The sequence below is a fragment of the Poecilia latipinna genome, unplaced genomic scaffold (genome assembly GCF_001443285.1).
Source record: "Poecilia latipinna isolate Pla-1442-1.1 unplaced genomic scaffold, P_latipinna-1.0 Scaffold738, whole genome shotgun sequence".
In the NCBI taxonomy this organism is placed as follows: domain Eukaryota; kingdom Metazoa; phylum Chordata; class Actinopteri; order Cyprinodontiformes; family Poeciliidae; genus Poecilia; species Poecilia latipinna.
In genome coordinates, this window is record NW_015113354.1 from 101,817 (window position 1) to 117,205 (window position 15,389).

At 38.4% G+C, this 15,389-nt stretch overlaps 1 protein-coding gene and 1 long non-coding RNA gene across 3 annotated transcripts in view; one reads left to right on the forward strand and one right to left on the reverse strand.

Moving 5' to 3' along the window:
• LOC106955472 (uncharacterized) overlaps positions 1-2,402 on the reverse strand; it is a 23,433-nt gene extending 21,031 nt beyond the window's left edge. For both annotated transcript variants that reach the window (XR_001426583.1, XR_001426582.1), the window contains exons 1-2: positions 2,334-2,402; positions 691-892 (exon numbers count right to left, since the gene is read on the reverse strand). This is a non-coding gene — a long non-coding RNA (uncharacterized LOC106955472). The remainder of the gene's footprint in view (positions 1-690; positions 893-2,333) is intronic.
• Positions 2,403-2,474: 72 nt separating this feature from the next.
• On the forward strand, positions 2,475-10,925 carry dmrt2a (doublesex and mab-3 related transcription factor 2a). Its single transcript, XM_015045678.1, has 4 exons — positions 2,475-2,700; positions 3,830-4,225; positions 7,514-7,613; positions 9,016-10,925. The coding sequence occupies exons 2-4, from the start codon at positions 3,866-3,868 to the stop codon at positions 10,044-10,046; spliced, it is 1,491 nt and encodes a 496-aa protein (XP_014901164.1). The 5' UTR covers positions 2,475-2,700; positions 3,830-3,865; the 3' UTR covers positions 10,047-10,925.
• The last annotated feature ends 4,464 nt before the right edge of the window (positions 10,926-15,389 follow it).

The following is a 15,389-nucleotide window of genomic DNA, read 5'->3' on the forward strand; positions in this document are numbered from 1 at the left end:
AGATAGATAGATAGATAGATAGATAGATAGATAGATAGATAGATAGATAGATGTTTTAAGCCCCTGTAAACATCTGTGCCAAGTAAAAGGTTTTGTGTTTCTTCTGCATTTTCGCTCCATAAAACCAAACTTCATTTCATAGATTCCTTAATTACATTTACTCTGATGCATTTAATTAAGAGTTTTGAAAAAAATACTGTTATGTGGTACTTTTTACTTTTCTAGTTGAGTAAAATTACTGGATTTTCTACCAACTGAATAAAAAACAAACTTGTTTTAGTCACAAAAATCCAAATGTATTATAATTTTAAGTAACGAGTTTGATCAGTTCATTTTTACCAAATACATTTTTACGCTGGCTACTTACTTTTACTTGAGTAAAAATATGTTGAGGTAGTGCTATAGTTTTTGGTTACACTATCCACCTCTGCTTACAAGTTTCTAATAATAAATCATCTATAAGGTTGCATTTCTCCAGTTAGAAAAAAAAAAACTTCCAATCCAAGATTTGGAACATTTTGAAACTCCTCCAGGGATGCAGGGGGTTCCTCTCTGAAAAAAGACCAAAGATCACCATGTGATCCAGTGGAACCCGTTAGATTAAGTCCTGGAACCTGGAACTGGGAGCGGATGTTTGGCATACCCTGAGCAGACCGTTAAAAAGCGCCTGACACAGACAACACTTTTCACCTGGACGCCCCGGCTCCGCTCGGATCCTCTTCTCCGGCCGTCCGGCTCTGCTACTTCAAAGCATTCCTGGTGTGGAAACGGCAGCCCGGGGTGGCCCGCTCGTAACCTCCGCAGTAAATTAAGGAGAAGAGGCGAATAAAGCTGCACCTGCAGGCCTGACGTCTTCACCTTCGCACATGGAGGAGCAGTTAGGAGTCATCATCTGGAGGAAAACGCGCTGTTTAGAGCCGCACTGTCGGGAAGTCGGGCCAGAGGAATGTCAAAGGGAAATAATATATTTGTTAAACATTCAACATCTGTGAAATTGCTAAAAATAATCGACCTTTTGTGTTCACGCTGTCAAAAAAAAAAAAAATCCAAAGAGAGACATTTATTCAGCATATGTTGGTTCATTTTTTATTGGTTTACTTGAAAATCCTAATAAAAAAACACCCTTTACTCTTTAAAACGCAGTCCATCCGTGACGCAAACCCAAAATGCCTCCACGTTCTCCTTTTCACGTCACGCCGCCATTAATTTTCCCGGCGTGGACAAAAGCTTGGAGGCCTGTCGTGTCTTATCTCATGGTCCGTTCCCACAGTAGTCAGTCGACTCTGGGTAAATAACTGCGTGTCTTTAATCCTTCAGTAAATCTTACTTGAAGTCAGCAAAATGCACACAAAGGGGCATTCTTTTGTCTTTAAGAGCCTCAGGTCACACCCAGCGATAACAGAGCAGGAAAAATTTGTGGCTCTCAGATAAATCGGTGAATATATCTGGATTAGTTTAATCTTGATGGGTTTAGGATTAGCTTTAAGATAGAATCAGCTGGAAATATCAGAGGTTGGAGTAACTGCGCTCCACGCTGACTTTGTGTTTTTGCCTTTTAATCTCTTGTGGGATTGTTGTGAAAACATTATAGTCGTCCTCTGTACTGCCTGCCAGTTGGACAAACTTCAACCTGCAGTTTGTTTCACAATAGCTGCGTTTCCATTACAACTCTGTGCAAAACTTAGTCAATATTCAGCTGGTGAAGAAAAATAAAAACATAATTTCGCAACTGATGTGTTTCCATTAAATAAGAAACACAACTGAAATAATATAATAAGCTTGTTGACATGGTAAGTCATTAAATAACTTTAATTACTACTTTCGGTTATCTATTTCATGGTTTGCATCTGGTTGGTGATCATGTGACTTGTGTGATTGGAAAAAATGCCTTCATAGCAGTTTGCTAAATAAACCAATTTTATTTATTTATTTAGTTTACAAAACTGTGTTTTAAAAAGCAATTTCAAACAACAGTAGGGTCCATAATTAATTCATCTTATGTTAATTTAGCTGCTAAAATATAAAATACACATATAGAATACATAAATATATCTATCTATATATCTGTATCTCTCTCTCTATATATATATAGCTATAGGTAGGTGCTTTTGGGGCCCTCTTGTGGTGAAGCAGCTTATCTCGCATATTCCTTGGGCCGGCCCTGTGTAGGCCCCGTTAGCTCGTGATTAGCTTTCTTTTTGATTACAGGGATAACTTTATGCACCAACGTTGAATTAAGGTCCTATAGCAGCTACTAACATTGTAAAACAGGTATCCTTTCCACTTTTCAGAAAGACTTATTCTGATTATTGCTATTTTCAGAAAAACATTACCTTAGAAGAAATCAAATTACAGTTGACCGTTACCATTTCCAGCCGTTAGGAGGACTCTCTTCCGTCCCGCCCCGTGAGACTTCAGCGCAATCCTATTGGCTGGGACCGGCTTTGGAACCAGCCAATCAGAGCGCGGGAAGCCCAAGCCCAGCGCGGTTCATAGGAGTGTCGCTCTGCTGTTTCGGCTCCAGAAGAAAGTTGGACGTGTTCGCGGTGCGACCCTCATTCATCCGCTCAATTAACATCTAATTAGCCTTCAAAGCTGGAGCCGGGGCGGCGTGTGTCATCCATCACAGCCCGGAGAGCCTGATTACCGCTTCCCCCGGACCACCGGAGGCTGATTACCGCTCCGCCCGGACCGCTGGAGGTGAGCCGAACTCGGTTATTGTGGTTTTTGATTCAGGCTGAAGAACCTCGGTGCTTTTAACTGTCTTTTTTCCCCCTAAGATAGTGACTTAAAAATGACATTTTAGTGACAGCCAGATACTTATCCAGACAGAATAAAACCTTAGCTTCATAGTTATATTGTCTTGTGGTTTTTTTCACGCTTGTAACACTTTTTATTTACTGTCTTTAGGTTTGAGGATTGAAGTTACTGCAGTGGAAAACTGTAAATTAATATCTCATTGGGAACAATAATAAAATAGCTACATTTGTTAACAAAAGTATTTATATCAATTCAATAATAAGACTCAGATATCAAAAATATTTATAAGGAAATCATAATGACACTTCTTCTTGACTAGCTTAAATAAGAGCTACTGTTTTATTGTTATTATTATTTCCCTAAAAGCTAAAGAAAATAAAATTATCTCCACTTTTGAGTGTTTTACCAACAATACATTTCCAACAAAAATATGTTATAAATTAACTTAAATTAAGCTTTGATGTTATTTGATGGGGAGGTACTAAGGATATTTATATAAATTTGAAGTCTGCAGAGTTGTTTTTTAATATGAAAGCAGAAAAACGAATGTATTATGGTTGTATTTTGATTTCTTAGTCTTACTGTATAGTAATATTTGAATTTGGAGGTTGCACAATAAACGTATATATTAGTACTGTATTTTGGTTTATACATTTCATGTATTTTAATGCTTTTAAATGACCAACCAGACTGCAGTTGTGAATTAGCTCTAGAAATACACTCTTGGTGACACGCAGTTTTGAGTGCATTGTTCCTGTCAAATTAATGAAATGAAAGTGAACAGAAGTTTTGAGGTTTTTTGTTTGTTTTATTATTTTAGATGACTCCAGTTTATTTTATTATTTCAGCTTCTATGCATCACAGATCTGGAACAAACTTAAGGAAAATTGTAAAACAGCCGAAACACCGAGTTTCTTTAAGTCACACTAACGAACATTTTAATATGTAATCTGGGTCAAATGTAACGTTTCGATTATTGCTGACTTTTATTTTGTGCTCTTATGATGTTTGAACTTCCTCGTTGCTGAAATGTGCTGCTCAAATAAAGTCCGCCGATTTATTTTTGCAGAAATAACCTGCGCTAAACGCGGAGGAGGAGGAGGACATGGCAGACTTTGAAATCGACGTGGAGAGCCTGGAGGCGGAGAGCGACGAGCTGCCGGACGACTCGATGTGCTGCAGCCGGCCGGGCTCCGCGCCGATCGGCGAGGACGACGGCGACGGGGACGGCGGAAAGGGCGACGGCAAGCCGGGCCCCAGCGGCCTGAGCTCGGGCGACCAGAGGAAGCTCAGCCGTACGCCGAAATGCGCCCGCTGCCGCAACCACGGCGTGGTTTCCTGCCTGAAGGGCCACAAGCGCTTCTGCAGGTGGAGGGACTGCCAGTGCGCCAACTGCCTGCTGGTGGTGGAGAGGCAGCGGGTGATGGCGGCGCAGGTGGCCCTGAGGAGGCAGCAGGCCACGGAGGTCAGTGCAAAAACATTTTACCCCTTAAAAATGACGGCACCACTTGTACCGTTAATAAATAGTTTACATCTCATCAGTTAATCCATAAACACTTTATAAGGCAATGCATAATAATAGTTATTAAAAAGGAAGGGTCAGAAGGTGACTGTATGCCAGGGGTGTCCAAACTTTAATGAAACAGAAAATGAATCAAAAGGGCCAAACGTGGCCCCCAGGCCACAGCTTGGACATCCCTGTTGTACGCTAAAAAACATTACATTTATAAATACTTATTGTTCTTACAAGCTAGTCTGAAGTGTTTAGTACAACAACTCTAGATCCCGGGATGTTTTTTTACCCACTCAACAATAAACTAAACTTATTAGATCCAAAACTTTAAAAGGGTTCCACAGATTTGCCTTATTAAAAATAATTTTGCTAATTTTTTAATTATCTAATGGAAAAATGTAGAACACAGTTTAATCAGTTCTGGTGAATAAAGTCAGGATTTAGGTCAGGCTTTCTTTGATAATTATTGCTGTGTTTAGCTAAGTTTATTAAACTAATTAAAAGCAGATCAGGGTGAAACAAAGTTTGCTTTTGCATAAAAGTCACTGGTTCTGGAGGAGAATTAAGAAACGTGGCGATTAAAAGACGATATTTTAAAAGACGACCAATATTTTCTATTGTGAGAAGATTTTATTTGTTTGTGATCATTTTTACCAAATGAAAGACAAAAAGTCTCCATCTATACCAAATACCTGAACTGGGGGCCCAAATGTGTATCTTTCTTGAGTTGAAGTCTGAGGCCACATGTAATCAATCCAAGGGCCACAAACGGACCCCGGGCCACATTTTGGACACCCTGGTTAGATAAAATATAAGTGAACAGATTTGGCTCACTATTTGGCAAGAAACCAGTAGATTTAGATTCCGTCTCCGTCTTAATTGCATTGTTTATTATGCAATTAATGCATAATAAAGAGTTATTAGTGATTTATAAAGTGCTTAGAGATGAATTAGTATCGTATCAATTAACTGTTCATTAACAATCAATAATGGGAGCATTATAGTAAAGTGGCACCAAATTAACAAATTAAGGAAGTACCCAAAAATTTTACTCAATTAGTAATAGCAGCACTACTTCACATATTTTAACTCAACTAAAAGTAAAAACTATCCATCCAAGAAATTACTCAAGAGTAAAAAAAAAGCATTTGTTAAAAAGTTTACTCAAGTACTGAGTAACTGATCAAATTATCAGTCATTTAATATTTAAAAATCACATCATCAGACGGACCAAAATGTAAAGTTTGGTGGAAATTTAGGCGATTTTAGGACAAAAATGACAATAATCCATATAAAAAACAAAATCAAGCAAAAGGAAATATTTCTAAATCAGTTTCTGTCAATGAAAAACTTTAACAGAAACTGCAGGTGTGTGTCTGAGTCCGCTGGGTTTTTGGTTAAAACATTTTTATTTTTCATTCAGTGGGAAGAAAATCCACAAATTTTACTCAAGTAAGATTAGAAAGTACAACATAGTAAACATACTTCTTGAAGTATTTTCTTTTTTCAAAAAAGCTACTCAAGTAAATGTAATTGAGTAAATGTAACTAGTTACTGCCCAACTGCAAATTAATTTCTGGTTTTTAAGGTCAGTCAGTTTATGAAATGAAGTCTAATCCCATCAGAGTTCGTTATCGGTGCTGCATGTAAACAGTTTTTGTTCCCACAAAAAGTATTTTTTACCCAAACATCTGTTTAAGTTACAACAAACCCAAACCTGATTCTATTTATCGTTTATTTCTTATTGTGATAAGAATCTTGATTTCCAGTTAGCAACGTTTAAACTCTGCCAAACTGTCCGTGTTGTTAGTTTTACTTTTTTCTCCATTGGTTTTTCATTGAAAGTATACATAAATATAAATAAATACAAAATATGATTAAATGTTGCCATTTGGCACATTCTTTATGTCTTTGGTGTCCTAAAGAAGAAAATTATATATGTATATTTTAAGTGCAGTAGATTGCATTGCACAGGAGTTATGGCCATATTTACATAAAAAATAAGCAATAGAGTTATTATCATCACTTTTACAATTTGTCGCCATGGCAACATATAACATTGTGATAATATATTAAGTCCACATCTATTTTTGACATTTTAAACTGAATCTATCTTTTACATAATAACGCAGTTATTAATTGACTCAGTTCAGTAGTTTAATATATTAGTATAATTAATGACAGAAGCAGAAACAGAGTTCAGAGTAAACGTTCTTCATTCAGAGCCTCACTGTGTTTAACTGTCTGCAGATCCTTTACATTTAATGTTTTATAATTATTTCCCCAACCTTTAAAAATCACAACTTTAACTTTAGAAACTTTTCATTTTCTGATTTTATTTGCAGATCTTCAGCTTCTAGTTTAGGGTTTTAGCTTTTTGTTTGTTTTCTATTTTTTTTATGATTCACAAATTATTGGAGAAAAAAGTAGCAATTTTTCTCCAATAATTATAGATAAAAAAAAAATGAATACATAAAAGTTTAGTGGTTAAAAAAGAGAGAAACATCAAAAGAAGGAAAGATTTAAAATAGTAAAACTAAAATATATTTAACTTAGATTGACATCTGCGGGCATTTTATTTTCCCTATTGAGAAACCAAATAGATTTTATTTATATATATATATATATATATATATATATATATATATAAACAGTTACATGTTTTATTTCTTAATGACGTGTTTTATAGGATGCTCATGTGAAACTAGTTTATAATGCATGAAATAAATTAAAATCATATCATTTTGCCTAATTTTTATTCAGTCTAATTTATGTACCCATACTTATTTGTCAAAATAAATATAAACATATACATTATTGTTATTAAAGAAGCCATTCAAAGCAGGAATTAATTACATCTTTTTAATCTTTACACTATTTTTATATTAAAATTTACTTTTAATGTTTGCTTTTTTCTTATTCGGGTTATACTTTTTCTTCCACCTACAGTTTGCTATAATATTGTAAATACTAATTTATGTGTTAGATTATGAGTTTAAAGCTTGTTTAACATCTAAAAGCTTAAATTAAATAGAAGATTTACATGCCGGGATTACTTTTGAGTCACTTTTTAACGCCATAATAACAACAGAAACATGAGTTACGGCCCATTTTCCCTTAATGTTATTTTAAATTATCCAGACATTCAAGCTGAGCTCAGCTGTAACTAATCAGTTATTGCTCAAGAATCAAGAAAAACTTCCTGACATCAGGGTTTAATGTTTTTCTTTTCTGCGTTAGGATAAGAAAGGGATTTCTGGGAAACCGATTCCAGCGGAGAGGAGGATTTATCAGCGACACATCCGACCCTCGACGATGCTCGCCAAAAGCATCCTAGAAGGTAAGACGGCTGAAATATAAACCTTTCTTTGCAAATCTTCCAAAATCCCTTTTTATTCTCGTCTGTTTCTCCGTCAGTCAAAAAGACTTTAGGAAGGGATTACTGCGGCGGCAGCCCAGGGCAACATGTTGCCCTGGGGCGTGGGCCACAGATATTTATTTTATCTTCCTTTATTTTTAGTGAATGTTTGGCAGGCTTTGAACTCACTGTAAATCAATTAATTGCATTTTAAATTAAAACAAGTTCAATAATTTCCATTTGTATGATTTATTGTTTTTCCCTTTTTTTTTCCTTTTTCTACCAAAAACTTTATGATAAAACTCTTCAGTTTGGTGTTTTGGTCTCAACTAGCCCCTTTTTAAGGGTAATGTTGTTTACAGAAACTTCATAATTAATTTTATTTGTTGTTTTATTTATTTTGGATATTTAAAATATCATCCAGTGTTTAAATGTTCATTAGAACTTAAAGTTTATTGACAGGGTATTCTTGCGTTATTGTGCAATTTTTACTATTATTTTACTTTGATGGTTTCAAAACAGAAGACCACGTGAAATATTTGTTGATGTTTTGCTCTTCCAAAATGTCTGTCTGGATTGATTTGTGGCTAAAAGTGTTGATTGTGTCTTTTTTTTTCACCAATAAGGAAAAGAATAAAAACTAAAAACCTGGTAAACTGAGAATCTTCAGACATGTTTGGTTTGAGACAATAAAACAAACAAACATTTTTTGCAAATAGTGGCGGTTTTTGATATGGGCAGTTACCCAGGGCGGCATCAGAAAGGGGTGGAACACCTAATAACCAGAAAATAAAATCTGTCTCATCTGTCAGTTGTCTCCTGAACATGTTTGCTACTGTTTGTAAGGATGTGTGGTGGAGTAAGTTTCCCTTAGATGCAGTTGAGTACTGGGAGATTGTTACCTGCCTTCTGCAACGTAAAACAGACAAAATCAGATAATTTCTTGTATTTTGATTGGTTGGAGTGCGGCAGAAGGAGGGACTTGCTCCGACCGCCATTCCTTCAAGAAGCACAACTGCGTACATATTTGTATTTCAAGCTTACATTAAGCACAGTGATTAATCTCAAATCTGACTAATCGTGATTAATCGGAGCAAAACAGTCAGATTAATCTGATGTCATTTCTATCGATTGGTAGCACTAATTTAAAGTCAGTTGTTTTTCTGTATCGGATCGGTATCAGCTGGTACTAAACATCAGATATGGGTATCGGAAGTGAAAAAAGTGGATATCTGTAATTTGCGTTAAAACTTTTTCTTTAGCAGATAAAACTTTCTTCACTCTTGCAACATGTGAACCACTGTTCGTTGATAGGAACTGACCGATTTAAACGTGCAAATTTTGACTTGCTAACGTGTTCCAATGTCTTTTTCTGTGCTAACAGGATACCGTCCGGTGCAGCCGGATCCGTTCCTGGCGCCCAACGCCGCCCTTCCTCCGCCGCTGAGCGACCGCATGAGGAAGAGGAGGGCCTTCGCCGACAAGGAGCTGGAGACCATCATGCTGGAGCGCGAGTACAAAGAGCGGGAGGTTCTGGAGAGCAACCAGGCGGCCGCCGGGCCGCTGCTGTTCCCGGCCAGCCTGGTCCACCACGCCGCCGCCGCAGAGTTCAGCGCCTACAAGGCCGGCTTCTCTCCGGCGCCTCAGGTGGAGCATCAACCCAAAGATCTGTGCGGCTTCCTGGGCTCCGGCTGCCTGGACCTGCCAGCGCCGTATCCCAGCAGTGCCGCCAACGTCGAGTTGATCTCCTCCAACGTCAGCGTGGCCACCACCTACCGCCATTATCCGCTGCAGCCGTCACGCGGCGCCAACCCCGGCGGCGGCGGTTTTGTGATGTGGCCCCGCGGCGCCACCAACCTGGGGGACGCTCTGCTGTATCAGCAGTGCCTGTTCAACGCCACGGCGGTGCAGAACATGAAGCCGGGCGCCGTGTGGGAGCCTAAAGTGATGCCTGCCGAGAGCCAGCCGCCGGAGCAGGAGGCGGCAGCCGCGCTCGCTGCCAAACTGGAGGGGTCCCGAGCAGCCGCCCTGCTGGACCCCAAACCTCCTAACGCCTCCCAAATGAAGGAGTGCTCGGCCTTCTCTCCTCCAAAACGTAGCTTCGGACACTCCTTCCCCAGCAACAGTCATTCCCACAACCCGAAGCTGAGCAAGGACGGCGCTAAGCTGTCCATGAAACTCGACTCCTTCCACAGCCTGGTCCAGAACTCGCGGGCGGGGAAACCCGGCGGGCCGGACCTGAGAGCGCCGTACTGCAGGGAGCTGCTGGAGGAGGCGGCGCGCAAGTTCAGGGAGGGAAACGGCAAGGACGTATCGACCAAACCTATGGGGAACAAAATGGCGTCCGGCGAGTCTCTGTCCTTCTCAGTGGAGGCCATATTGAAACGGCCGGCGGTGAGCCGAGCATTCCACTGACTCTGACCAGGATCCATCTTTTTGCACTACAAAATGTTTTGGGCTCAAATGAAAACATAAGCACTGCTTAAAAAAAACAGTGTGAACTTTGTTTCTCTGTAACATAAATGTACAGGATATGATATTTTACATGTGCATGTTTTAATAATGTTATTGTATAGAGTATTTAAACCGATGTTTATCGTTTCTCATGTCAATAAACTGTAAAAATCATCTCAATTTTATTTTCAACTTGAATCAAAGCAAGAGTTTTAATGCCACTGCAAAATATCTAAAAATATTTAAATTACTGATTACACAACAAATGTTTCAACACTTAAAAACTGAATTTTAATTTACAGTTTTACCAAATGCACTAAATGACCTCATTTTCAAATGAGATGGAAATTATTTTTAACTAAGGCTGAAACGATTAATCAGATTAATTGATTAATTAAATAACTGATTTAGTCATTGATTAATCGCTAACTGGAGCATTCAGACTCAAAACCCATTAACTGACGGGACAATGTACCCAGAGCAGCAGTTAAGCCAAAACTGTACCAAACATGTATATATTGATTGATTTGTTGATTGATTGATTGATATATTGCATTTATGATAAAAAAACATTTTTGTTCCTGTAATGTTCTACTCAGATTTCTTCAGGTGGCAATTTTAATTTCATCTGTTTGAAAATCTGCAAAAAATAACAAAAAAACTTCTAATCACATTTTTCTGTCCAATTATTAATCAGAATAATTACTGATCGAACTTTTCACATGTACATATTTATGTATTTTTTAGCTGCAATATATCTTTTGCTACAAATGATCAATGATTCACTAAAGGAATATACGTTATTGTATTTATGCAATAAAATGTAATTATTTATTTACACTTTTAATGTATTTCTAGTGTTTTATAAAAAGACCAGTGATTTAATCAAAAATGTGTAGAATGGGCCATTTTTACGTTTAATCGATTAACCGTCAGAATAATTGCTATAGCCTATAGCTGTAACCCTACAATTAACTTTTCAGTCAAAATGTATTTATTTTGTACAACTGTCGTCCCTCAACTAAATCTAAAAATCGGAGGAGCAAAATAACTCAACTATAATTAAGAGTGGATCGATAATTGTCTATTTCATGTTTTAAATCACAGCAATAATGTTTGGATTATGTTACAGTTGTTAAACATGAATCATTAAGATACGAACAGCAGAGGCAGATCCGATAATTTATGGGAAAATAAAACTAACAATGCGGCAGCATCTTCCCTGTAATTCATTAAGTGTGTCAAATAAATGTCACAGCCAATTACGGAGATCCTCCAACAAAAAGCACCAGCTAATCACTCAGCTGAAAATAATTAGAGGGTGTAACAGATTGCTTTTTATCCACAAACACACACAGATCGCTGCGGCAACACGCAGTGTTTGCGGATTAACCGCTCTTCGGGGGTTTGAAACGCGACGCGAGGCCATAAATCTGAAAGCAGCGTCACCTCATCGCTCAGGATGTGTGTGTCTGCGCTCTCAGCATGTGTGTGCGCGCGCGCGCGCGCGCGCGCGTGTGTGTGTGTGTGTGTGTTGCAAGACAACTCCAAACGCAGGTTTCACTTGAACTGGTGAACACTGATCCGTGCAAAGATGAAAAGTCAGGAGAAAATAGAGACAAAAACTCACTAATCTCTCATTTCTGCCGTCAGTTTTCGCGTTTTATCGGCGTCATTTTGCAGTTCAGCGTTTTACCTTTAAGCTCAAACAGAGAAGCCATGACAGCGGGAAATGAGAATAGATTTAACCTCACGTTGATGATGTTTTTTAGTGTCAGGAGTCACTTTAGGTAGAATTTTCTTTTAATTATGGTGAAGGAGTTTTAATTTAGAGCCGCTCTGATTTTTCTGTGTAAACATATATATAAATATATTGACATACTGCTACTCTTATTTGAGTTCTAATTCTACTGATCCTCAGGTATTTTTATATAAACACCAGCATGTTTGAACATGCTGGTGTTTACGACCACATATTAAGGCCGTTGTAGACAGAAAAAAGTAAATTTTCATCTAAAAATCTCAGAAATTTTCTTTAAAAAAAAACGTGGAAATTTCTAACAATAAAAAGTTGAGAAAAAAATAACTGAAATTTTGAGATTAATTTCAGAAATTGTCTAAAAAATTGTGAAAATTTCTGAATTTGAAAAATTGCACATTTTCCCCAGTGCTAACTAGAAGCATCAAATCAGAGCCAAGAGGAGGGTCTTAATGCTGTCAATCACTGCCATGTGGCGCTGCTCCACCTTCTCTGCTATGCTGCTGCTAGCATAGCCTGTTGTGAATGCTAAGGCTAGTTAACATAGCCACCAATGGTGGTGAATAAACGTTTTTTCTGTAATGGTGAGTTGTTTCTCCGTTGTTTTGGTCATCACCCAGAGTTTGTGACTGTAGATGAGGGTAGGAACATAAATCGACCGGTAAATTGAGAGCTTCACCTTTAAGTTTCACAGTCAGGCTGGTAAATTTGGGTCGTTGTCATGTTTCAGGGTCCAGGTTTATTTCAGGTTTTATTGTTTTTACAGATTGTCTCAGCTTTCTGATACACGGTTAAATTCATGGTGGATTCTTTAACGGTGAGCTGGTCAGATCCTGCTGCTGAAAAGCATCCCAAACCATGACGCTCCCACCTCCATGCTTCAGTGGCTATGCCGTACGTTTCCTGGAATGCTAACATCTGGTTTATGCCAAATATGTCTTTTATCCTGAAGTTTAATAATAAATCAAAGAGTTAAGGTCTGTGTCTTTCTGGCAAACTTTAGTCTGACCTTCATGTTTGTTTTTTCAGAGTAAAAGTTTCCTCCTTCTACACCTTAGCATAACAGATACATTTTCTGATTTTGTACAGACATGCATTTTTGCATCAACGTTAGCAACAGCCTGCTTTGGGTCTGAATATGCTGTATTAACTGCAGCTGTGTTTCCATTTGTTGCTATAATGCTAATGTAAAAGAAAAAACTATTTCACAACTGTGGTTTTCCTGTTAAATAAGAAATTAAAATAAAATCATATGTGAATAAGCTTGTTCATGGAATAAGTCATTAAAAGTCATGACAGCAATGGATGTAAACAGTTAGTTGAGATTATTTTGATCCATCAGCCAATCAGAGGAAACATCAGCATCTTATTCAGGTGTTGGAGAGACAAGCCCCACCTACTTGGGAGCGGCTGCGTATGTGACGTTTGGGAAATTACAGTCAGTGATTTTCCAGAAGAGTTGTGGATTCAACACGTTGGAATGACACACAACTTTTTATGAACTGTGCTACGCTTTGAGTTCAAAGGACCAAAACAAACCATCATCTTCCTACCACTTCCTGTCGTCTTCTTTGTCATTTCCGCCAGTAGTAACACCCAGTCGTTGATTATGTGACTCGTGATGCGAATAAAGTGTTTTGTGGAACACAGATATTTCAATACGGCTGAAAATCCACCTCATTGTAGCACAAAAAGCTTTTTTATTGAAAAATGTGAGATTTTTCAAAATAAACAAACTTGATACAATCTCATATTCTGGTTCCAGCAGCAGCTTTCCAGTAGAAACAGGAAGAGCAGTTCAGCTAAGTCACATTTACAGCCTTAAAGTATCAAATCTTGAGATACGCTGAAGCACAATAACGACCTTGGAGGGTTTTATGACTGCAGTCGTCTGCACAGCAGAAGGTGACAATGTTTGTCTCCACTAACTGCCACTGATAAGCATCTGCTGAAGGCCTTTCTCCTGTTTCATTCCCAAAGTGTGAGATTTAACACGTCAGCAGAGGGAACTGGACCGCCGACTCGCCTCCTCCTCTTATCTACAGCTGGAGTTCACACAGTAGCATTTTGTTTACAGCATGCAGGTGTTGTTTGCCATTTACAGACTTCAGTGACTTACCTCCATGCTGTGAGGTTAGGGAATGAAACACACACACACAAACACACACAACAGTATACGTAGCTCGTATTTCAAGACAAAGAAGAAAAAGACAAGAAAGAAAAGTCAGAGTATGTTTGTTGTTTGTACACACAAAAGTGTTGGATGTCACTAAGTCAGCATTTAGAAATAAAAAAAATCCTCCATCAAGACGCAAAGTCATAAATGTGTCACGTAGGCAGGGGAAGTTTTCATGTCAACATAAGTGATGACCCAACATATGCAATTCTTGATTCATTACAATATTTTCCCCATTATTTTCATTCCTTGTTGCTTGGTTGAGAAGCATTTTAGTTTGATTTTCAAAAGATAAAATGGAGTCTTTTTATTGTTTCAGCAAAACAGATATCACATCACAACGCGATTCAAATGTAACAGATACACGATCAGTATCAATAGATAATCAATTTTATAAAATGTTCACTGAACTCTGAGCCAGAACCGCACAGCATTCTGGGAAATGTAGGTAGAGGAAAGACGTTAGCCGCTCAAACTCTCACAGTGAGCTAAGCTAGGTTGGTGAAATCAACAAAACTCACTCACTCTTTGGTTACCTAGCAACTCACTCACTCTTTGGTTACCTAGCAACTCACTCACTCTTTGGTTACCTAGCAACTCATTCACTCTTTGGTTACGCTTCAACACAAAAAACAAAATAAATACCAGACTTTAGGCTGTTGTCATCCAGTTTTTGGTAAAAAATGGATGACAAGGTGATGCTGCGCTGAGTCTGTAATTTTAATCCAGTTAATAGAAACATGCAGAAACCCCTTATTCTGGCAAAACAGCCATAAACATGTGAGACACAAACCAGGCTAAATGAAAATAAAATGATGTAATGTGGATTTTCCCTGCTTGGATACAACGGCTCTATTCTTCTCCTGCCCTGCTGCCCATATAGCCCCTGGCTGCCCTTCCAGTGACTATGTGTTTGCTTTATTGCTTTATCACCACCAGAGTTGTCTCAACCCAAAACACACGCCTATGAACCCTTCGCCAGGTGTTAATCCAGCCATCCATCCCACTGTTGCCGTTGTCACGCCACAAACTTTCAGCTCATCTGATACGCTACAATCCTCTGCACATTAAGACTCTATTAGGCACCACAAAGTCAAACACAAACACACATTCACAGCACAGCATCGCACGGTGGGTTGTTTTGACTCTGGGAATAAATGGCACATGCGGTATTTTGCATTGGCGGTTAGTGGCCGTGAAAGGAAGGCGAGGATGCCCATTCATTTTCACCCACGCTGTTTCTTTCAGACAGGGTTGCCAGATCTGACTGACGGTTTTCAGCACAAACCGACGAAAAACCCAACAAAGTCCAAAAAAAAAAAAAATCTCAACCTACAGTGAAATTCATGTTGATGGCGCCACATACAGT

Coding starts and splice junctions, on each gene's coding strand:
- dmrt2a (XM_015045678.1), top strand. CDS start 3,866: ATGGCAGACTTTGAAATCGACGTGGAGAGCCTGGAGGCGGAGAGCGAC. Junction 4,226..7,513: donor GGAGGCAGCAGGCCACGGAG/GTCAGTGCAAAA, acceptor TTTCTGCGTTAG/GATAAGAAAGGGATTTCTGG. Junction 7,614..9,015: donor CGCCAAAAGCATCCTAGAAG/GTAAGACGGCTG, acceptor CTGTGCTAACAG/GATACCGTCCGGTGCAGCCG.